The sequence below is a fragment of the Aricia agestis genome, chromosome 8, assembly GCF_905147365.1.
Source record: "Aricia agestis chromosome 8, ilAriAges1.1, whole genome shotgun sequence".
NCBI lineage: Eukaryota > Metazoa > Arthropoda > Insecta > Lepidoptera > Lycaenidae > Aricia > Aricia agestis.
The window spans coordinates 18,001,690-18,027,505 of record NC_056413.1 but is presented as its reverse complement, the minus strand read 5'-3'; the positions used below and the strand labels follow the sequence as shown (position 1 = coordinate 18,027,505).

At 37.1% G+C, this 25,816-nt stretch overlaps 1 protein-coding gene across 1 annotated transcript; it reads left to right on the top strand.

Annotated features, from left to right (window-relative positions):
- Positions 1–1,789: 1,789 nt before the first annotated feature.
- On the top strand, positions 1,790–24,466 carry LOC121729249 (raf homolog serine/threonine-protein kinase Raf). The gene is made up of 13 exons (XM_042117704.1): positions 1,790–2,422; positions 3,404–3,595; positions 4,118–4,221; positions 10,131–10,248; positions 10,812–10,910; positions 12,487–12,628; positions 13,730–13,842; positions 14,776–14,996; positions 19,976–20,067; positions 20,875–21,065; positions 21,567–21,701; positions 22,358–22,530; positions 23,889–24,466. Exons 1-13 carry the CDS (start codon positions 1,823–1,825, stop codon positions 23,917–23,919), a joined length of 2,211 nt encoding a protein of 736 aa, XP_041973638.1. The 5' UTR covers positions 1,790–1,822; the 3' UTR covers positions 23,920–24,466.
- Positions 24,467–25,816: the final 1,350 nt, after the last annotated feature.

Genomic DNA, 25,816 nt, shown 5'->3' with positions numbered 1-25,816 from the left:
AGTTGGCCAAAGAAGCTGCAGTTGGACTGAGGGTTAAACCCCAATAAGACCTGTGTCCGGTCTCACACGCGAAGAGGCTAATCCGTGAGGAAACTCTTCGTGAGTGGGATCGAAGGTACCAAGAGGGTGCTACTGGAGGTGTCACTAAAATGTTCGCACAGGATATAGGGGCAGCTCACAAGGTCTTTAAGGAGATTAAACTCAATAAGGAAATAACACAGGCACTGACCGGGCACGGTGGGCTCTCTGGGCATCTGTACCGCTTCAGGTGCAAAGAGAGCCCATCGTGCAGGCAGGACCCTAGTAAAATAGAAGATGTACCACATCTTCTAACAGAATGCCCAGTATACTCGAGGCCAAAATATGATCTGGAGATGAAAATAGGACTAGAAATTAATGTTGATACTTGATAGCATAAAGGAAATTGTAAAAGATAAGAAAAATAGGGAAGAATTTTTGCTATATTGTGTTAAAATAATAAAAGGAGTAAATAGTATTAACAGAACAGAAAATAGAAATAGGAGATAAGTGTGTAGACATCGGACAGTATAAATTGTATTCAGAACATAAATCCCTTGAATAAAAATCAGGGACAAGAGCATTATAATAAAATAAAAAAAAATAAAAAAACATGACAGTTGACAGTCAGCTGCCAAACTGCGAAAAAATGGAACGAACACGGCTAATATTAAAGTCATAAAAAAAACCTAATAATCATTATCTACGCTTTTTTATGAAAAAAGGGATACGTATTGCCTTGATAAGCTGATAATCGTATAATAAATAAAAATATACTTATATTATATTTATTTTAAGTAAAAATACATAATAAAATCACGGACGTAAAAAAAATAAATAAAATCTAATAAAAAAATTTAACACACTAAGGGCCTGTTTCACTACTTCCTGATAAAGTTCCTAGATAGGCTATCCACAACTTTTTTGACTGATTCTACATACTTTATCAGCTGTCAAGTTAAGTTGTGGATAGAATGTCCGGCACTTATCAGGAAGTGGTAAAACAGGTCCTTAACATAATAAAATAAAATAAAAACATGGCATTAAGATAGAAATATATTGTATATTATTTTCATTTGTATTTTTTTTTGTTAAATTTTGACAGCAACTGCTCATCACTCTCTAGAATCTAGATTATAGCATTCGTAGCATTCGTAGATAATTTCTAAAGTCTGCTGGTTCCAAGTAGTTCAGAAAGTTCAAAATTCTTTCAACCATCTTTTTCGCCTTTTATTTATTTTGATTTTCATTGAGTCAATAGCTAAGCCTATGAGAAGACCAATTTTTTGTTGCTTTCACAGAACTGGAGCTATTAAGAAAACGTCTGGCCAAAATCGCCAAGTGGTCACAACTGATTTAGTTACTAAATTAGGACAAGTGGAATAAGAAGCTTCTAATTAGTATTCTATTAAGGATCCTAGCTAGAACTTCTAAGTTTAGTGAATTAGAATAAGCGCTTAAATTTAGCAAGGTGCAATATGCCCTTTACACGGTCAGGTCTATGTAGACCATAGACATAATATAAGTATATATTATGTCTATGATGTAGACCATTATATATTATGTCTATGATGTAGACCATGTGTGAACCATAGACATAATATATGTGTGAACATTGGTGAGAGCCTGTGGTGAGAACCAACATAGAAGAAAGACATTCCTTTCTTTTTAATTTTAATCTGTTGTATTTTGTATTATTTGTATTTTTTTTGGAGCAAAGGACTCGTTTCCAGCTCCCAATAAATTTAAAAAAAAAAAGTGTGAACCGCGCTCCCCGCTAGGCGAGTGTGCGCGGAGAAAATTTATGAAAAATAAAAAGAAAGAAATGGCAGTTATTAGAGAGAAAGAAAATTGTTCAAGAAAAATTAATGGAAATATACCTGCATTATCTCTCAATAGTGATAATATGTCGACATCCACCGATAGCGACGACATAGCAGATCCAACATATGAAATTAGAAATATTCAAAGCATTATAAATGTGACTCGTGAAAACATTGACGCTCTTAACGCGAGGTTTGCTGATTTGCAAAATCCTCCTTCCTTGTATCTAGCGGAATACCAGGAGCTGACGGCGAAACTGCATAATTATGAGCTTAGGGAACGAACTTTACGTGAATTGCTACAATCCGAGTCGCCGGATAGGAGTGAGGAATATTCGTGGCAGGATGACTCGAAAAAGTACGATACTCTTACGCGACAACCTAAAGTGTTTCTTAGGGCTTACCTACCCAACCAGCAGCGCACTAGCGTGCAGGTGAAAGAGGGTGTGACTCTTCGGGAGGCGTTGACGAAGGCTTTGAAACTTCGTAACCTTACTTACGAGGCTTGCGAAGTCGTGAAGACCCAAACTCAGGAAGTAGTTCCTTGGAATATTGATCTAACTATGATCGATGCGGAGGAAGTGAGTATTAGTGTTACTAAGACCTACTTTCATTTCTTATTTGCTACTTTTGATTCATAGTTTCATTATCAGCTGCTTTCATTTTCACTAAATATTTTGTTCATGTCAAAAGTTCTTGCCACGGTAATGAGGATTTGAAGTGTTTCAGATTTATTATTGGTTATTTATACCTTTTTCTGTTTTAAACTGAAAGCTATGTGTATTAAAAAACATTGTCCTGACCTGTTGAATTATATATTTGTAATAACAAGCTTTTTAACACCTCCATCGTGGGTATCGCAGACAATAGATTTTCAATTGTTATGCGGCAGCCGGGTGCCGCTTGGAGATTGATGGGTTAAGATTAACTTTTATTTTCTTTAAATTTATTAATTGTTATTTACATGTTATTGAAATACAAAACCAATTGCTCAATTTAGTTTCCTTATTACTGGAAATGTAGTGTTTATACTTAAAATATTAATAAGGTATAAAAACAGCTTAAATTTGACATGAACCAGACAATTTTATTTGTATTTGTTACTAACTTAATAACTGTTGAAGTTTGTGAATCATATATTTTTCTGAGATTCCTATGTCCTTTCCTTTTACCTTGTATGCAAATATTATTATCTTAATAAATTTTAATAGTCAGGGAGCCCTAGAACAATTTTTTTTATTACTATCAAACAAATTTTTTGTGAGTAGCTTCATTTCGATAAGAAGAACAACATTTTTATCTGCGAAAAATCTTGAAAGTGATAGCTAACAGAGATAGAAAGGATTTCATACTTTGGTTTGATGGCCCTAAAATATGGATTGTTCTGTTTGTAGGACAGTGTTACTCTTAAATTATTATATAATTATTAACCTAGCAATATACATAAAATCAGCTGATTAGGGTTCCGTTTTAGGGTTCTGTAATCAACAAAACTTGGTTGACTACGGTAACATAAGGATCTGATGTATTTAAGGCATAATTTTTATTTTTCCATTTTTCAGGTGACAGTAAGACCAATATCAAAGCCAGAGTTTACCTCATATATGCCCCATCAGTTGACGAGAAAGACATTTTTTACATTAGCATTCTGTGAATGTTGTAGACGACTTCTGTTTAATGGATTTTACTGTTCTCAGTGTAATTTTAAATGCCACCAGCGCTGTGCAGACAAAGTGCCTAGTTTTTGTCATCAAGTAAGTGATTTAACTGGTTTTAAGTTACACTAAAACAGTAAGTCTGAATTGTTTAGCTACATTTCAATAATTTAACCTACAAATAATAAAAATTAAGGAAGAGTCTACATGCATAATACATGTATTCGGTACACAATTTTGTGTAAATATAGAAGTGACAAATAATGTCAACGGCTTTATTTCGTAAATTTGAGTGTTAGTGTTTTGTTGCTATTGCCATATTTTAGTGTGCGAAAGCCGAAAAGGAACAAAATTCAAAATGGTTGAAGTATGGGAGTTATGTTTCCTTAGTTTTTATTATTCGTAGAATTTAACACTTTTTTTGGGTTATACAATAATATACGCTACATCATAATAGCGAAAATATTTTCATATGATGTCTTACTCCATTAAAGTTGTCATTAAATTTAATTTTCTATATTAAATATAAATATCCTGTTGTCATGACTCATGAGTCATGACGCATTTTGAATGAAGCAGTCAGTAGAGGATCTATTCTAATGTTGATTTTTAATTTTTCAGTTTAGACTAACAGATGCATACTATGCATCACTCCTAGCAAAGAATCCAGACTCCCAGGCTGGACATATGTATATACCTGCCCATATGAACTATTTTCAAGACAAGTAAGTACTCTTTTATTATACATTTAATGTTATGGGAAATAAGTGCCAATCCTAACTCATTGACACCTAAAATTCTTTCGTGGATAAAGTTAATCCTGAATCAAATTGTTTGTCGTCTTTCTCATCGTTTTTATGACATAGCGGGCATGATAATAAAAATCCAAGATTGGCGCATACTAGAGGGGTGTTGAAATAATGTAAATGGAACATTTAATTTGAATATGTAGCCATATGCCACCATGGAATTAGAACGTATTTTGATATCGTTGTATACCACAGTTCGACAGTATCATCTGTTTGAACGATCTCCATTCTTTTGAAAGAACGAATGCGCCGCGGTTGCTCTGACTGGGTTCGTAAGTGTCAGGCGTCAACGCGGGCACACAGGTGAACGAAAGGGCACGCGCACATTTAAACCGTTCGAGGCGCGTTTGTATGAAGATTTTCTACTTTTCGTATTCAGTTTTGTGACATTTAATATACAGTATAAACAAAATAAATACATGCAGTAGATTTTATATTTAACAAATAATAATGTTACTAATTAACTCAGGTCTGCATCACCTGCCAAGAAGGCGAAGGATTTTTATATGAACTGGTGATTATTCAGTACTGGTTGTTGTGCACTACTATTCTGTATATAATCCTGAAAACAATGTCAAATTTACAATGCATCAATACCATGCAAAATCCTTTTCGTCCCAATTTCACCTAAGCTTGTTCAGATATCCACCAACCACAGCTTAATGCTTTACAGTAATTGAAAGTAAACTTTAATTATTTTATTACGAGATTGGGCTTCTTTAAAAAAAAATCCCATCTATTTTAGACCTATCAAGCAATTTGTAAATTTTGCATTGGCATCCAGTTCCTTCAAAATCTTAAATCTAGCATGGCATTCTTCCTTAACTATTAGCAATACTTATGAAAATCCGAAAATAGATGTTGCCGATACACTAATTGTACAACAATTAAAGTGAATTTCATGACTTCTTACAAGTAGTAATAACGTTTTACAACTTTTGTTGTTACTTGTTCCTACCAATCTTCTATAGCATGGTCACCAGACACATAGTTCTGCTATTGACCCATCGCTTGTCTATTTCGCGCACATAAATACCTCTGGGTCTTCAGTCTCCACTGGTAAGTGGTATGCGTAATGCGACAGAAGTGCGATGGCGATATTTTTGCGCGTGAATGAGGAAGACACACTGACCTCCATTATACAAGTACGCTGGACTGATGATACCCTTTGAAATTACAGCTATTTTTTGTGCCTATTTGAAGCGGAATCAGCTCCCCCATTATTAGGGATAGGAACTAAATTTGATGTAAAAATGACGTTTGAAAGTCGCCATCATGTCGCCATATTGGCGCTGATAGCAGTAGTGGGAGTATTTGGAACTAATACTAGTGATGTACAACTGTCTTTTCTATTATCGATGAAATGTTTCCAGATTCAGATAATGTCGACCATTAGGACAAAAATATTACATTGAATAATACAAACGCTACATATTTGTATTAAAGATTACAGACTTCCTCTCCGTTATTTAGATAGGCGTAATAAATTAACAACGATTTCATACGTAGATAACGTAAAGTAGCAGTACCTATCTATAATCCATTTATTTTTACCAGTTAGCACTACGAAAAACTAAAAACAAAACTGAAGATAAGCTTCTAACGAAAACTTTGTTGTATTGTATTTTCTAATTTCATTTCTAATATTATCAAAGTAGTGCTACAGTGTATCGTATTAAAGCTGAACAAAGCTGAATAAGTGTTCTGTGTGATAAGGCCCTAACTAATCTCATCATATAATATTATAAAGCGGAAGAGTTTGTTTGTTTGAACGCTCTAATCTCAAGGACTGCTGGTCCAATTTGAACAATTATTTCAGTGTTAGACAGCCCATTTTATATATTTTATCACCCTGAGCCTAATAGGAGCTAAGAAATAGAGGAAAATGTGGAAAAAGCGGGGGAATGTATAACGTGAAGGATTATATAGGCAATTTTTTGTGGACCAATTTGTCTGTGTAATTAGATATTTAGGTGGGAGAAGCCGCGCGGAAAGTCTAGTAATAATATAAAAGTTCCCTATTTATTTATGGATCTAGCAAGCCAATTTTTATCGATTTACTTTATCTCATTTGATTTTCGCCATTTTGGCGCTGATTGCAGAAGTGCGAGGGAAATTTACTAATTGGATAATGCGATCCATAAATAAATATGGAACGTTTGAATACATTTTTTTATTGGGGTGAAGTAGGTAAGGTATTTATAAATAATAAAAATATATGTGTAACTTTAACATTATATTTTATTAGACTGGGTTGCACCAACTAACTTTAACTTTAACCTTAACTATAACCGGAAAAATTGACAGATGTCGTATGAGAATATGGGGTGTTTGGACGCCATATTTAACTTTAACTTTACCCACGCCTCTGGTGCAACCCAGTCTTAGTGATTACCGTTACACAGTTACAGTCTGTCAAGAAAGAGTAGACGCTGAAATAAATTTTCCAAAGATAATCACGATCAAATGGTAGTTTTGCGCCTTGTATTTTCAAAGAGAAAGTTTGTACACTTCAAATAGTAACGGCAAGCGGTAGTAGCAATTTTCGAACGCCAACCAGGCTTTTCAATTTTTTTCAACCATAATTCCAGTCTTCCTTCGTCAGACGGAAACCTGTCAATTATTTTAAGAGCATAATATGTATTTGATAATAAAAATCGGTAATTGGAGATTTCAATACAATTATAATAGATATCGATAAGTTTTATCGACAGAAAACTCCGGCACTATTGAATTTTATTGTTTAACAAAAATCGGTAAAACAAAGGTAAATATGTGGTGAATACGGTATAATAATATTAGTGCCACATTTTTAAGTGCCTATATTATCAATAAAAGTTTAATATCGCAGAAATGAGCTGTTAAAATCACTTACTTGTGAAATGTAACCCCACATACCTTTTTGTACCGTGTTTTACATAACATACACCCTTTCATAGTTTAACTATGAACTACCACCACTTATTTATATATTACTTTATCGCGTAAAACCTTTTAAAACTCTTTAAAAACACGAAAACAATGAGGGATTTTCATTTATATTTTTTAATTTTAATTTTAACAATCTTAACTAGATGGCGTAAGGATAGACACTTCTAGATTTTCTATTGGTTCCTCACCGATCTGAAATTATCTGCAGGTTGGCATCACTGACTACATATGGGTTGTGCTTCCAAAAAATATCATTGTACTGTCAAGTGTGACATAAATCAAAATATCTTAAACATAAGCGATCATTGGCCTAAGCGATTAGGCCAGTACATTGGTAATACACGCTGACATAATAAAAACTTGTCAAACTGAAACTTGACAACTGAAAGAGTTTTGGCGGGCATGTCACTTTCAAACTTCTTCTACTTTTTATTGTTGGTGTGGTTTTTATTATTTTTTCCCGAATTGTGGTTTTTGGGTTTTTGATATTCATTATTGGTAAAATATTAGCCATTAAATATCCACTATCTTGCACAAGTGCAGGTAAGATGTTGTCAAAACCAAAATGTATAATTCCTGTGACATTTGGTGTCAATATCGGTGAATAGGGCTATTTCTTCCGTGAATTTTAGCTAAAACATCGTTATAATAACTTTATTATCCTATTAATTGGAATATTATTATTGCGTCTTTTTCAAGTTGAAATGTATCAAGTTTTACATTCTTTTGCCCAGTTTTGTAGCAATTATTGATGGTATTCCCTGGTATTACCGATAGTTGTCTACCCATACGCCATCTAGTTACTAAAATGAAAACTGTTTGACAATCAAATTAAAAATATAGGAAAATCCCTCATTCGAACGATTAAGCCATAGAGAATTAAAATACATACATGGTTACCAATGGTTACGTCAAATTTAGTTCTCTGCCCTAATAATGGGGGCGCTGATTCCGTTTCAAATGGCACAAAAAAAAAGTGGGTATCATAGATCCAGCGTACTTGTATAATGGAGATCAGTGGGAAGACAAGTTGCAATAGGTCTATAATTGATGAATAACTATTTAAAGTTTTACTATTTTTGTTTGTCATTTTACTATTTCTATATGCTAGAAAAAGATAAGCAGAGCTTGTATAGTTATTTTCTGTGTAATTTATATAAGTAAATGGGTTTTTGTTTGGCGGCTGGACTATAATATTGTCCTTCTAAAATCTAATATTCTATATTATATTTTATGGCTTAGTTGCCTTATTAACTCTTATGTCTTAGTAAATCCAAGTGCTTGAATTACCATATACCCGCAAACTACTTGAGCATGATCACCCTGGTAATAATTTTGAAACTAATAAATGTACAACCTGGTAAAAGTACCTGAAACATCTGGTATACATCTTCTATTTAAATGCAACATTTTTACAGCTTCGATTCTTGTTGGACCCAGCCGATAGACTGATTTATATTTTAGACTTATCAAATTACAATTCAGTCTCAATGTCAATCCAACTAAAAATCGTTTTTATTGAAGTTCCTATTATATTAATTAGAGTTTTTATGAGAGGGCCAAATGGCAAAAAACGGAACCCTTATAGATTCGTCATGTCTGTCTGTCTGTCCGTTCGTATGTCACAGCCACTTTTCTCCGAAACTATAAGAGCTTTACTATTGAAACTTGGTAAGTACATTTAGTCTGTGAACCGCATTAAGATTTTGATACAAAAATGGAAAAATTATTAAAATATGTAGGGGTCCTCCGAGTACAACTGAAACAAAAAAAAAATTTTCATCTAACCTATGCGTGTGGGGTATCTATGGATAGGTTTTCAAAAATCATATTGAGGTTTCTAGTATCATTTTTTTCTAACCTGAATAGTTTGCGACAGACTCTTCCAAAGTGATAAAATGTGTGTCCCCCAAAGTCTAAATAAATAGTATATGATGTACATTACTATAAAAACTACCAACGAAAATTTGTTTTGAACGAGATCTAGCTAGTAGTTTTTTTTAAACGTCATAAATGGTAAACCTTAATTTAACTTTCATTAAATCAACTGCGGGGCTAAAATGGTCGTTTTGAAGAATCATGACATGAATCATAATATGATTCATTTTTCTAAAATCGCAAAATGCAACTCTGCTTGCAATTCATTTCTGTATTTTTGTACTGATTTGACATTTGTCAGTTTGACAGTTTTGACAATTCATTTACTGAATTGATTGAGAGGAATTGCTAAATGTGAACATTTTAGCCCCGCTGAAATAAATCAAAAACCTTTATTTGATTTCATAAAAATAAGCCTTGCTGCTATTGCGGAACCCTTCATGGGCGAGTCCAACTCGCACTTGGTCGGTTAATTTTAGACAGGAAACAAACTGGATAAGACAAGTACTTAATGGAGCTATATTAATGTTGCATTCAAATAATTCCTATTATTTAGGAGGAGGACAGGAGGCCTACTACGAAACCGTTTTGAGACTCAAACAATCGAACGAGAATGCAGCGTCCTGCTCTAACAAACGTGAAATGACGTTGTGAGAGCAGCCTGCCTAGCATACGCCAACGAGATATCTCACTCTCGAGATAATTAAAAACTACTCGTCTCATAATATCAAAATCTCGACATTATCTCGACAAAACTCTATAAAAATGTGTTATTTCAATTATAGATCTACGTGAGAAAAAATGTTTGTCATGCTAGGGTCAATAGAGATGATGAGACAAACCATCAAACATCGAGAAAACATGTAGAGTGAGATATATCGTTGGCGTATGCTAGGCAAGTAGGCAGGCTGGACGCTGCGTTCTTGTCCGATTCTTCAAGTCTCAAATCGGTTTCATAGTAGGCCTCCAGGGTCTACAGATATACCAACTATGTTGTAAACGTTTGTTGTCTTCAGGCAGCAGCACCCGCGCTCGCTGAACCAGCAGGACCGGTCGAACAGCGCGCCCAACGTGTGCATCAACATGGTGCAGCGACCCATGACGCTGGCGGAACACCAGAGGAAGCAGAATCAGGTATGTCGCAGCCATCTTCACTTGATGCCAACTAAATCTGTTTGCTGAAACATTTTAAAAATTTACATCATTTTTTTTTATAGTGTATAGTCGTCTAGGACGCAAAGAAGATCTTTCGGCCGAGCGAGATCAAGGTACCTAAGGGTCTACACAGACGGACCACATTTCAACTGCAATCCAACTGCAAATTGCAGTTCAAGTGCAGTTTGAATTCAGTTGACACGACTGCAACACGACTGCAATAGAACTGCAAACCAAACAGTTTACACGACTGCACGCCGACTGCAACTGAACTGCAATCCGACTGCGCGTTTGGTTTGCAGTTCTATTGCAGTCGTGTCAACTTCATTTGAACTGCACTTGAACTGCAATTTGCAGTTGGAACTTGGATTGCAGTTGAAATGCGGTCCGTCTGGGTAGACCCATAGGTACCTTGATTTCGCTAGGTCGAAAGATCTTCTTTGCGGCCACCGCGCATATACCTTCATAGTCTCACAATTGCGGTAAAGCTTTTTTTAGTTTATGGAAACCCTGAACCCTATCTAGTGTCTATCATTTTCCAGAGCAACAATTCACCACAATCGTCAAACTACCTGACGTCGGGTCGGCACAACAGAGACGACAAGGACAGAGGCGACCCGCAGCAGAGCCAGAGCACACAAGTATGTTTTATCGCATTTTACATACACAATTAGGTTAGTTCTTACACCAAATGAAAATAATCGGCCAAGTACGAGTTGGACTCGCGCACGAAGGGTTCCGTACCATTATAGAGCAATATAGGTAAAAAATGTGTTTTTTGTATGGGATTAATTATTTATTTTATTAAAATTTTATTATTAAAGTACAAATATAATTAAGAATATTGTGATTATTTCAAGTGCCTACCTGCTACCATTATTGATTAAGAGCAAAAAAGGCCAAAAAATCACGTTTATTGTATGGGAGCCCCATTTAATTATTTATTTTATTTTGTATTTGTTGTTATAGCGGCAACAGAATATACACAATCTGTGAAATTTTCAGAAGTCTAGCTATAGTGGTTCTTGAGCTACAGCCTGGAGACAGACAGACGGACGGACGGACAGACGGTCAGAAAGACATCGAAGTCTTAGTAATAGGGTCCCGTTTTTACCCTTTGGTTACGGAACCCTAAAAAGCCTCGGCTACTATAAACGCTACAGCCGAGAGACGTCGTCACGTCACGTTTCATAGAACTGACGTAGCTCACCTCATACGATTTCATACAAAGAGTGTGAGGCCATGACGTGTCGCGTCTTTACAAAAAATAATACTTTATATTATATAGTCAGGTTTACTCGAGCAATATCAAGAGCCCAAAATATCCGCAGTTGATCACCTTCTAGCCATCCACATAATACGTCACACTAAGTTTAGTTTTTTACCCGTAATGCTAAGTACTCACATACGGTTTTGCTCGATAGTTTTACTCCAAATCGAAGGAAATGATATATTTTGCTAAGTACTCACATACGGTTTTGCTCGATAGTTTTACTCCAAATCGAAGGAAATGATATATTTTGCTAAGTACTCACATACGGTTTTGCTCGATAGTTTTACTCCAAATCGAAGGAAATGATATATTTTGCTAAGTACTCACATACGGTTTTGCTCGATAGTTTTACTTGAAATCGAGCAAAAAAACCACCGTGTGGACCGCAAAACTCACAGCTCGAAGGCTCGCATCGAGCCAATTTGGAGGCTCGAATCGAGCCGGCTTGACAAGTTTTTTGACACTAGTTTTTATTATTCGTAGCCTATTCGTAGCTAATTTCCTTCGAACTGGAGTAAAAGTATCGAGCAATGCTGAATGTGTGGACGAAAGCTCGAGCCGTGATTTTTATTCTACGTGATTGCTCGATCAAGCAAAACCGTATGTGAGTACTTACACTTTGACATATTTAATTCCATCGAGCCGGCTCGAAGCGAGCCTTCAGTCAGCTGTCAGTTTTGCGGTCCACACGGTGGTTAATGCTCGATTTGGAGTAAAACTATCGAGCAAAACCGTACGTGAGTACTTAGCTTAAAGGTACAAGTTGGAATCGAGCGACACGCGCCAACTGCAGACGACGAGTCGTCGCGACAATACTGGATTCTATGTATTTCTATGAAACACCCACCGCAGCTAGCGACACATTCATAGAAAAACATAGAAACCGTACAAAAGTAGCCGGCTTCCAACTTGTACCTTTACTTTAAAACTGTTGTATCTACCAGGCGTCACCGACGGGCACGTTACGACCGCGGCGGGCACGCGCGCGCTCGGCCGACGAGTCGTGGAAGCACGCGCTGTCGCCGCGAGAGAGCTACGACGACTGGGTTATACACGCTGACGAGATACTCATCGGTGCTAGGATAGGTACGTATCCCGGGCACCCCCTTACTAACGGCCGTTTCCAATATTCAATCTATCTCTGGTTTAACAAACGTGTACGACCGATCGCAGCTAACATTGAATTGACATAAAATATATGTCTCTAATGTCTAATGTGAGCTATTCCTATCTCTAGTAGAGCAAAACCAGAGATAGATTAAATATTGGGAACGGCCGTTATTAGACTATTCCTATCTCTAGTAGGGCAAAACCAGAGATAGATCAAATATTGGAAACGGCCGTAATAAGAATACAATTAAGGGCCCTTCCACAGGTCGTTTGTATCGGTAAAATCGCAAGTTGAACGCTCAGCAAACGGAAGGAAGCCAACACGTTTTAAACTTTATATCTACCAAAACGCCACGAAAACACGCAGAAGACGAGCGCATCGAAACCGGCATAGTCAGTGCGCAAAAAATACGTCGTGTGGAAGGCCCCTTACAAGGTCTAATCTTTCTTGTCTGGCATATCGAAAGGTCAGATGATACGCAAAGACAGTGGATATTATATTACAAGGTTTAAACACTTACGGATTTTGTCGCGGAGCACTTTTATTAATCCCGACGTTTCGGCTGCTTCACATCGGCCGTGGCCACGGGTGGACTGAGGTGACAGGCGTCCAATTTATTGAAGTTCTTCAACTACCTGAAGATTCATCAATTTTTGTTTGCGTTCCGATCTACGCAGAACGAACTTACAGTGTCATGAAGCCGAGATGTCTTAGATTTGTGCTTTAGTTTGTTTATCACTGGAACCCAACTAGATGGCAGCACCCAACCATCTTCGCGGTTAAAATGGATATTGTTAATGAAGTGTATGTTAAGCTGTTTATTTAATTATATTAAATGAGTAATCGTGTCTGTCTGTCTACCTCTTTACGCTTAAAGCGCTCAACTCTAGCAGTTTAAAAATAGTCTTGACTAAAATACCAATGCCAAAGAAAAATAAAAGTGCTCAAGGAATAGTTTGTTTTATGAAAGCATGAAGAGAGGAGGAATCTAGTTTTCTGATTATATAATATATTATATGTCGTAAATCATATTCATCTTAAACTCGTTGCTATATTAACGCTTATCACAATGCCAGGTTCTGGGAGTTTCGGGACGGTGTACAAGGCGCACTGGCACGGCCCCGTCGCCGTCAAGACGCTCAACGTCAAAACTCCCACGCCCGCCCAGCTGCAGGCATTCAAAAACGAGGTAAGCTTGTTATCACACGTAGAGAGTCGTACATCGATCAGTCGCTGTTTGTCACTTTTAAAAAATCTAAGTGAAGTTACACTCATCATTTAGGCTGATTACACAAAGACACCGCAAGCAGCAGTAAGCCGTACCGACAGGCGACACAATTGACACTACACCGACATTACTTTTACCAACATACAACACGTAACACGCCAAACGTAACGTTTATGTTGCGGTTTACAAGTCTGTATGCAGACAGCCCTAAAATCTAAAACACAAAAAAAATCGTGACCAGTAAAATTATCCCTCACTCTCCAAGTCTCCACGCACCTAAGAGCGCACACATTGCGCGGCTCAATGTCGCGTGTCGTACCATTAGGCTGCGTTTCCACCAGAGATGTGTTGCAAGGAATGTGTTTTTGTGAACCAATAGAATCGCTTCATTGACACGAGCTTGCCATGACGTCGAACACATTTCTCGCAACACATCTCTGGTAGAAACGCAGCCTTACGAGTGTGAGAAGGGATATATTGCAGACGAATTCGATTTCTCGTATCGAGACATATTTAAACGCTCTAAAAATCCAATTATTCTGATCAATACCACTGAATACATAATTAGTACGTACTACGTGAGTTACGGTCCAGAAGTTTCACCCCCGAGGTAGGTAGGTATGATAAACGCAAGCGTCCGGTCCCCAGATTAGTCTCAATAGGCTGGCACTTTTGTATTCTGTGGCTGAGCGACTCGCGCGCTAGCCGCCCGGCCGCTCGCTTGACAGCCCTGGCAGATTGAAGCGAGACGGCAGACAGTTATTGTACTATGAACGCTAAACGCAATGCAAAAGGTTGAAATTAGGTTGTTTTCCAGAATAGTAGGTAAATATCTCGGCGATTTCGCGCTGTTTGTATGGAAATGAGACAAGCCTGTCAATACATCTCTCCTAGGTGGCGGTACTCCGCAAGACGCGGCACTGCAACATCCTGCTGTTCATGGGGTGCGTGTCGACGCCGTCGCTGGCGATCGTGACGCAGTGGTGCTCGGGCAGCTCGCTGTACCAGCACCTGCACGTGCTGGAGACGCCGCTGCCCATGCTGTACCTCATCGACGTGGCGCGACAGACCGCGCAGGGCATGGACTACCTGCACGCCAAGAACATCATACACAGGTGAGGGTTCAGGGGCGTGCACTTCTTGAAGGCAGAAATGCAGTGCATTATTTGCCATTCACAGATATTTTAATTTAACTTTCGTACGTTTTAGATGTTAATTATTAAATATTATTATTTACTATTATAATTCGAACGCCTCCGTGGTCTAGTGGTTAGAGCGTCGCTGTTATTTCCAAGTTTGGTTCGGACAATGCAGGCTGATTACCTGATTGTCTGACAAGTAAGATGATCCATGCGTCGGATGGGCATGTAAAAAGTCGGTCCTGCGCCTGATCTCTCGCCAGTCGTGTCGGTCTTCCGTCCCACTGGGTTATGAGAGTAAAAGGAATAGAGAGTGCTCTTGTGTACTGCGCACACACTTGGGCACTATAAAAACTAATCCTGCGTAGTTGGCCTGGTTTCAATGAAACCGGCCACCGTCACCGAAACCGGTGTGGGGAGTATTATTATTATTAAATATTAAATATTAACCTGTCAAGCCCCAAGCGGTCGCATGCGACCGCGCCGAATGTCAAAAGCTAATTCCGTCTAACCCCAAGCGGTCGCATGCGACCGCGCTCTTTCATTCGATTAATTTACGTATTTCGTGGACTTAGAGACTACTTTTGTATGAAGAAGTTTGGTTAGTTACGATCTATGATACATTTGCCACATTCTGAATGCAAAATATTATACAATCTGTGGTCGACAAATATTTTTCAGTCATAAAATATACACAGAAGAAAAACGACACAACAGGAACTGCTTATCTCTAACAGAAATTTCTTCCAGTAGTCCTACGGAGAGAAATGTGATGGGAAATATCGGATAGGACGTGCACAGAATAAATTTTAGAAATCTACATAGTAATACACATACAATAAAAAATTATAATAATATAATTATATAATACAAATACATGACATAAATACATATATTAAAATATACAAAATAATAAATATATATAATATTATATAATATAAAAAATGTACTTACAAATACATACTTAAAATAAACAAATACAAATACATACTATATGTATATTTAATAAGAGTTTTAGGATTTATTGCTGAGGTAGTGCTCTTTTAGTCGCTTTTTTGATTTCTATAAGATATTTGAGGTGGCAAAAATCTTGCATCTACATGATATTTACATCGGAACGTTCTGTTGGCTATGCTAAAAATCTATATAAAAGAAAAAGTTTTTGTGACTGTTAAAAGTAATAAGTTCACAATGTTATCAATAGATGTCGCTAGCTGCGTTGTCGGCGTAATCTAGATCGCGCTATTAAGATTTTTAGGCCGTGATAACAATCTTGAAATAAGTCTTTGTAGTTTGTTGCCTGGATTCATTATGCAGTTAGTAATACCATTAAAGGTTAAACTTTGTTTAGTGACCGAGTACCGACTACACTGCTTACCCTGTGTCAGATTCCTGCGCACGCCGCTGTGAGGGTTGATAGGCCCGTTGTGTCGACGTAATGCAATGCTGGCCGAACATGCGGGCGCTGCGTTACCGCGACGTATATCATCATCAGCATGTCTCCTCATTGATAATGTAAATTAATACAGCAACTGAGCGATTAGTGATGACGCTTCGGTGTTTACCTCCCCCGCTTTTCCTCGAAGGGATGATGCAGTTTCATGAAGCTATTATAGAGAGGAGGTGTCGTAATCGAATTTCCTTAAGAAACGACGCGTGACAATTTGCGGGGTGAGGTGGTGTCAAGTTCCGCCCACTTTTCAATATTTCATCTATCGGCTAAAAGCAAAACTACTAGCTTAGGTCGATGTTGATGTTACTACGTAGTTCAGCTATCTTACACTAGATGTCAACATTCTTGAATATTCTTGAATATTATGGGACATACTCAGAACTATATATATATATATATATATATATATATATATATATATATATATATATATATATATATATATATATATATATATATATATATATATATATATTACATATTTTATCCCAAAAAAAATCGATGCACAATGGTCACTTCATAAGTTAATAATAATTACGATATTGCGACCGAGTTAGTACATCGCGCCGCACAGATATCCAGTCGAGACCGGTTATGCGTAGGGGTAAAGCGGGGGTGACGCGCGGGGTGGGAGGCGGGAGGCCCGCCGCCCGCCGCCGGTCGCCGGCGACCGTTTAGTACCACGCGCGTCGTTGTATAGCTAACACGTAATTATTTTGTTTGTCACGGCTCCCCGGCCCCCGCGCTTTAATTAGTGTCTGTTACAATGTACTCTAACCACGATCGAGTGTTATGAAATGTGGAGGCATAGGTGGAGGTGCTACATTTTGAGTGGCGAAAGTTTACGCGGAACCAGAGACTGTACGAGCAAGAAAGCGTTCCTCGTCTTCGTAACAGCTGATTGATGATTCTCGAATGCAGCAGCTGTACCCTGAATCTGAATCGCGAGACAATCAAAGACTCGGATTATGGATAGTTCGCACTTCGCAACACCTGCACACGCCTAGCCAGCCTCGAAGACATGCCTCTGACGAGGTTAAAAGTGACAAAGTTGTGCTTAACAAACTTTTAAAGTCTTAAAGAAAATGTGCAAAACGCGCTAGACTCTGCTTAGAGCAAAACGGATTGCAGTTTGAACTATGCTGAGTATATACAAGATGGAAGTAAATAAGATTTAGAGGTGGGTTGTTTTATTTTTTAATTAGTTGTACTGTGTACATAAGTTAATTGATTTTTTTAAATACGCCTAAATGCAAAGGATGTGGTTTAGATTTATTATAAATTTCTAAAGTGCTTATTTTTCGTAATTAAAAAGTTGTAATTTTCGATTCTTTTGATGTGTATCAATTAATTTTATTCTAAACATACCTGTCTATGTCCTTTACATTTGACGGTCCTAAGTTGAAAGTATGAAGAGAAAATTCGCAACTTATGATAATAACAAGAATGCAGTGACGGATTAGCCCTTAATCAAATTAAGCAATTACCTAGGGCATCATGTCTGAGGGCACCAGAAGAGTAAAGGTTCAAAGACCGATTCTAGTTGAGATACGGATAGGGGGGCCCACAGGCATGGATTGCGTAGGGCATCAAGTAGTCTTAATCCGTCACTGCAAGAATGTCAATGGAAGGGCGGGGCGGGGCCGGGCCGCGCATGTGTCCATATTTTGTGGTGTTTGGTAGGATAACTTTCGGAGGCTATTTCTCAAAATTTTAGTACTGAGTGATTATAAAAGACGAAATACGTGTATTTTTATTTTTAACAAGTATCAATATATCCAAATTTGGCAGGAACGTAAAATTGCACCCTGTATATAAATGGATTTTCAATTGTGTTAGTAACGCTAAAACTCGATATGGCTGAACGGATTGGGCTAATTTTAGTCTTAAAATATTCGTAGAAGTCCAGGGAAGGTTTTAAAGTGACACGAAGTTCACCGGGACAGCTAGTTAATTATAATAAGTTCAATGAATAAAATTAGGGTTGGTATTTTGACCGATTTTTAAATTTAAAATAAGGTGGACAAACGAGTAAACGGGTCACCTGATGAAAGGCAACTTCCCTCGCCCATGGACACTCGCAACATCAGAAGAGCTGCAGGTGCATTGCCGGCCTTTTAAGATGTAATAGTGTTAGCGACATTTCCGGATATGTAGAAATGTCTCTGGCAGTATAGTAGTCATTATTTTAATTCGATTTTAAATTAACTATATTTATAATTAACTATACTAAGTATATAAATTAATTTAGCAAATATTTAATGTCTCTGGCAGTAAAGGTAGATATGGTAATAATTATTTTGAGTTGACTTTAATTATATTTATAATTATTTATACTTACTTAAATTATGAATTAATTAATTTTGCGAATATTTATAATAAATACAATGTATTTGTTTAATTTCCGGTTACTGATTGTTATTAAGATTTATCATTGCAAATATATAAAAATGTAATAGATTTTCATTAAATTACTTGGTTAATATTATAATAATATAGATTAGATTATTAAATAGATGTATTGATTTTATGAATTTATTATTTTTATACAATGTCCGGTGCCGCCCACTCTACTCTTCCGGTACATTGTAAGAGTAGAGGTGGCTGGCCAAATATCAGCCGCGCGCGTCAACAATCAACATTAGCAAACAAACTGTCATTGCGATACTTAATAAAAATACAACCTCTTCGTTTTTTGGAAGTCGGTTAATACTTTAATTCTAAATACGGCCATGGATATTACGTTCAAAATAGTTATCCAAGATGACGACATATGGCGCTTTATAAGTAATATGATAATAAAAGCTACCTATATAAGTACGGTTTCAGCTTTTAAAGTGTTTAAGACTAAGTGTATCACAGTTTTAAGTATTCAAGTATGATTATTGCAATAAACTTATGCAAAATTATAAACATTTACGTCTGTATTATCTTTCAAAGGTCTGGCCATCTAGTGTCAAGAAGTATAATTAACGCTGAAAGCTAAAATGTTCTAGAACTTTGATATTTAAATTACATTTTAAGTAATTTACAAATGAAATGTGATGGTATTTATATTATCAGAACGTCTGTCTGAGTGTTTTCGACATTGTAAAACACAATACTTCATCCTTTCATTGTCCCAAAAACGCAAAAAACACCAATTTATTGGGAGTATCGGAACGTGTGCACCTGACAAACGCTGAAAGTGTACTGACTTAAGCCCCGCACACAATGATGACGTCAGGACCTAGTTGAAAATCACAGTGCACAGTTGCTTAGGCCATCTCCTCTCTATAATAGGTTCATGTGCAGTTTCTAGTATGTAAAATGACGGAGCGACAGCACTGCATCGATGCAACACTGTGGACTCGCTCTAAAAGGGACATTGCCAACAATTAAGTTTTTTAAAAACTTATGCGCAATCTTCGCCATTTCGCAGTTTGTGAAAAGATGTTAAATTCCAATCAATTTTAATAGGGTGTTTGATGTAACAATCTATTTAATAAAGCTTTTGTTTCAGGGACCTGAAATCAAATAACATATTTTTAAGAGACGACTGGTCGGTGAAAATAGGCGATTTCGGACTGGCGACGGCGAAAGTGCGGTGGTCAGGTAAGTTTTCTTGTTATTTTATTGCCCAAAGCCATAAGTAATGTTGAAAAAAATCAGTGTTGATTTTATGTAACAAACTCTCTTTTACCTAGATGTAGGCTAAATAATAAGACACAATGATCAACTTGCACCCAACTAGGACCTTTGTCCTAGTTGGAGAAAAAAAAATACGCAAAAATATGTTGATAGTTGCTCATATTCAAATGATTGATTTTGAATAATTAAAATGCTACATAAAAAAAGTATTAAAATCATTGTATTGAGCTTTGTTATATAGAGATCCAAGTGAGATATGCATAGTACCAATATTAATAAGCAATTGAAAAAATTATAATAGTAGTATATTGCATAAATGTAAATAAATAAAAATATAAATTATTAAAAAAAAAACTTTAGAAATGTAAATATTGTCTATAAAAGAATATAAATATTATAAATAAATATTGTGGTAATAATGAGTAATGACATAAGGAATAAAAACTAAGATTTTAGATGCGAATAATTTAAACATACTGTACTAATTTTATAAAGTAATCATAATATCAAATATACTTAATAAAGTATCTGTGATGTTATGCAAGCTATCATAATAATGTACGCAGATGTAATGTAATGTAATCTTTTTAAGGAATTAATAAAGGCTTTATTTATTTTATTTATATAGATCCAAGTAAACTAAAACGAAGTATACCCTTTTTCAGGTTCTTCATCAAGTGAGCTTTGTTTTTGTTGTTTACATTGTGTTTTTGACAATAATTTCAAATTCATCATCATACGCGCTTTGTGATTTGTTATTTACAATTTCAGATTCATCATCATCGGGCGGCGTGCAGTGGCAGCAGCCGACGGGTTCCATCCTGTGGATGGCGCCGGAGGTGATCCGCATGGAGGAGCCGGCGCCGTACACGTTCCGGTCCGACGTGTACGCGTACGGCGTCGTGCTGTTCGAGCTGATGGCCGGAGAGCTGCCGTACTCGCATCTCAATAATAAGGACCAGGTAATTACGTAGAATTTAGTTGGTTTGGACTTTTGGTCGACCAGCAGCAAGGCCACAGTAGAAGTGCGAAAGAATAGAAACACTGAAGATATAAACTAAAGGTACCGTTCCGATCTTTATCGCGGCTAATCGCGACCGATAGAAATTCAAATAAAATGCCACTTTATGACATAGACTAATAATACATAGTCTACATCTAAGGCTGCAGTACCATCAATAAAAGTGTAGCCTATGCGCGACCACCTAATAACATCTTTACACTGACTCTTTTCCAGATCAACTCACAGCATATTATGTCATTGAATGTGAATTTTATTTTGTCTGAGTTTAAAGCAAAGTCAACTTACACCCTGGGGACAGGTTGTTGTTCGCTGGATAGTAAATTAACTCGTAAGTTACGCTAAATAAGGTTAAGAAATCAATGCCAAATTGTTAACAACCCTGTAAAGTGTGAATATCATAAGAGTTAAGGCTTATTTTCTTATCTATGTAACTGTACAGATACTGTGGATGGTGGGTCGCGGTCTGCTGCGGCCGGAGGCGCGGCGGCTGCGGCAGGACGCGCCGGCCGCGCTCAAGCGACTGTTCGAGGACTGCATACAGTTCGTGCGAGAGCAGCGCCCGCTGTTCCGACAGGTACTAACTCTTTTAACTGTAACGGAGCGGGGCGAGCCGGTCAATTTCGCCGCGAACGATAGCACAAAGGGAATCCTAAATTACCAACTCACACAGAGGAAAAAAAGACCGCGCCGCGCCGCAGGTGCCCGGCGGGCACTGGCGGCGCATGTCCGCAACTCCGCACTGACCGCCGTGGATCACACAAACCAGTATACATGCAGTAACGCAGACGGCGTCGCGGGGCGGCTAGCTCTATTCTCTCTATCTCCACTAGAACGAACGTCCTGAACCGAATGCCTCCGCCCGTCGTGTGCTTTGTGTACGCGGCGAGGGCAGCTGCAGATATCGACGGGCAGACGCGGCGACGGGCAAAATGTATGTCATTATCTTGCGACTAAAATGTAACAAGAACTTAAAAGAAGATACACTGTAATGTTTTCTTTAATATATTTTTTTAGAAAAATAAGAAGAAGTGTGGATCAAAACGTTTCTTAAAACACAAAGAGACATTACTCCAGTTTTACAAAAATAAATAGCAGTAAATTCTACAAAAATAAACATTGTTTCTTTGAATTTTTCGAAGTAAATGAAACAAGTGACGTTACTTCCTGTTTTCGCTTTTTGCAGTCACTTTGGAACCCTAAAATTTTATGACCAACAACAATTTGTCACAGATCCTGGCGGCGCTAGAGGCGATGCTGCGCGCATTACCCAAGATAACGCGCAGCGCGAGCGAGCCGGGACTGCGGCGGCACGCGTCCGACGACCTGCTCGCCTACTGCGCCTCGCCCAAGACGCCGGTCAACTTCCACTTCCACCCCGACACCAGCTTCCCCGCATTCTACCCGTACGTCCAACCGTTGTAGATGTACCATCGAACAAATTGATTCATAGTCAGTTGAGGGACCTACGTCATTTGGTCGATTAATGTTAGTCAAGATCTGTTGGCTGGCTTTGACATAACGCAACCAAATTACGTAGGCCTGTCATCTGCCATGAATCATTTTTAGGGTTCCGTACCCAAGGGGTAAAAACGAGACCCTATTATTAAGACTTCGATGTCTGTCCGTCTGTCTGTATGTCTTCAGGCTGTAACTCAAGAACCGCTATAGTTAGACTTCTGAAATTTTCACAGATTGTGTATATTTGTTGCCGCTATAACAACAAATACTAAAAACGAAATAAATGAAATATTTAAGAGGAGCTCCCATACAACAAACTTGATTTTTTTGCTATTTTTTTCTCGATATCAATAACGGCAATACATAGGCACTTGAAATATTCAAGAAATACTCAGTTTTATTTGTTCTTTAATAATTTATAATAAATTTTAAATAAATGAAATCCCATACAAAGAATACAATTTTCAGCCTATTCTTGATCTATTGTGGTACGGAACCCTTCGTGCGCGAGTCCAACTCGCACTTGGCCGATTTTTTCTGATAGTATGTCTGTACTCTGTAGTGCTGTAGTGAAAAGTAGTAGATGAGAGAACCTGCAGGATCCTTTAAGTATTGTCTAACCAGTAAGTAGATTCAAACAATAATGAAGGTATTTCAGCGACTTTTTGCAATATAGAATTGACTTCTAAAAAAATCAACCATTTTTATTGATTAATATTTTTGAAATGTGGAGGGGAGGGAGGGATATCACAATGCGTTACATAAACAAGAGAAGCCTTAAACTGCGTTACATAATACTTGAATTTATTATGTATACCCTATGATTCAGGACTTTAACCAAAATACCATAATTGCCTTGTCGAATACATTATGCTTTGATCTTTACTCTTTAGGTACCCGTACCCTATCTTGCTCGTCAATCCTATATTACATCAAAGATCTTTGTCTAAACTAAACTATTATTAAATTAAATAATAAATACTAACAAAAAGTTGTTTACGTAGAAAAATCCTTTCCCAGTATAGTTGAACAAGATAATATTTGACAAATATTTTTGATGTGTACGTATATTGTCTAATGTATTAAAACTCATAATGGATTTGTATATTAATACTACGTACAAGTTTATATATTATTTTAAAACACTTACAAACATAGGATAGCTTTCTATAAAATATAATATAATATTTATTATAACTTTCTTATATTCATAATGATAGTTAAGCTTTTAGTGGTGCAATAGTTTTTAAATCAGCATAATATAATAATATGTAAGTAATGTTTATGTATTGTATGTTTTCAGAATCCCTGTGCCCAACCAACGTCACACCTAAAGTCCCGACTCCCGAGAGCATGTACCCGGCTCTTACCTCAATGAAAAATGAAATGTACCCAGCGTAGGTGCATTTTAAGCTGGTATCTTGCCTTTTAACTATACTCCGCTTCTGTTAATATTGCTGTAAATGTAAACAAAGAAGGGCTATAATGCTACTAATTCGAATGTCGCGAAACGGCGCAATGAAAACTGCATATTGAATATTTGGTCGAATTTCAATTGTTTACATTTAGAACGAAATAAAAGGAGTGTATATGCATATATTTTTATATGACGAAATGTAGATGTAAATTTTCACAAGCAAGGCCACGAAAGCCGAGAAGTGGCGCTCTTATATATCGACAATCATTGTAAAGACAAGAAATTTCATTCCAAAGCGCCCTTACAAGATCTCTAGTATATTTTTACCTTTTCAAAAATAAACTAAGAATATTTTCATAAAATACGTAAGTTTCATAGCTTATTTAGTCATACAATGTGGAATATGGATTTCCTTTTTACGATATGTTTTGTTTAGTAAGGGTGAAGCCAAACGAGCGTAATTTGTGAGTCGCAGAAATTCTGCTGGCAGAAATTCTGCTGCATTCAGATTCATACAAAAATTTTGTTTGATTCACACGGCGACGCAAAATGAGTTGTGTGCCGGGCTGCCGGCTAACACGCATTATACCGACCGAATTCAGTTCGCGGGGAGCGCGAGCAGTGTTGCCAACTATGGGGATTTCCTACTAAATTCAGTTGAAAAAAATAAAAACAGTGGGTTTTTGGGGGGTAACTTGGGGATAATTTTGGGGGTAAAATTTTTGCAACGTAAAAGTAATGTATATTTATTTCGTTTTTATTACAATTATTATCATTTTTATTTCTTTTATACTTAACTAGCTATTTGACCGAGCTTTGCTCGGTATTCGATAAAACACGAATAAAATGACATTTTCTAAAAATGATTCCTAGCTAGATCGATTTATCGCCCCCGAAACCCCCTATCTTTTTCTGACATTGTCTTCTGTGTCTTCTAAATATGCTTCGTAAATGCACAAAATGTTCAACGGTTCCAATGCACGACACAAACACCTGGTATAAACGTTGGACAGCAAGTAGCAACTGAATAAAATACACTCGTCCGGCAGCCCAACAAATTTCTGCGACTGAAATTCCCTGACTCACAACTCACAAAACTACGCTCGTGTGGCATTCCAACAGAATTTCTGCTGGGCAGAATTTCTGCTAGCAGAAATTCTGCGACTCACAACTCACTGTTTTTTTAACATACATTTCACGAAATTTCGTATTAGATAGGTTGAAAACTTTGCCTGCTATCTTAATATTTTTTTTCAACAGGTATCCGTATGAGCAATATTTCCTTCATAATTTTTTTGTCCACTATTGTTTAAAATTATTTTTCTGTCTTATGCATGTTCCGTATTGCATAACAAATGGGCAAATTTTAGTAAAAGCGAGCGTGTATTGTATAGTGATTCTTGTGATGGCGTGAGTCTGCCTTATTGAAGTTACTCGCGAACAAGGCAAAGATTGTTATAGGCCACTCACGACTATAAGGTGTTGCGCAGACGACAGACTATTCCGTGACACACTTTTTAGTTTGTCCAAATAGAACCTATGCAATTATATGCAAACACACACGACGCGCAAAAAGTCGCTAACGCAGACGGCGCACACTTTTAATCTGCAATCTGCATTTGTTAACGTAACGTAGACCAGCAATTTATGATACTTCTAAGGCAGAATATCATAATAGACAAGAAAATTGTGGGAAGAAGTGTGCTGTAATGTTTATTCAGCCCTGTTTGGACATCGTTGACGTCTAAAAAAAACAAAATACTGATTTTTTTATTAATTTAAATTAAGTACCGAATTTAGTATGGAACTGTCCC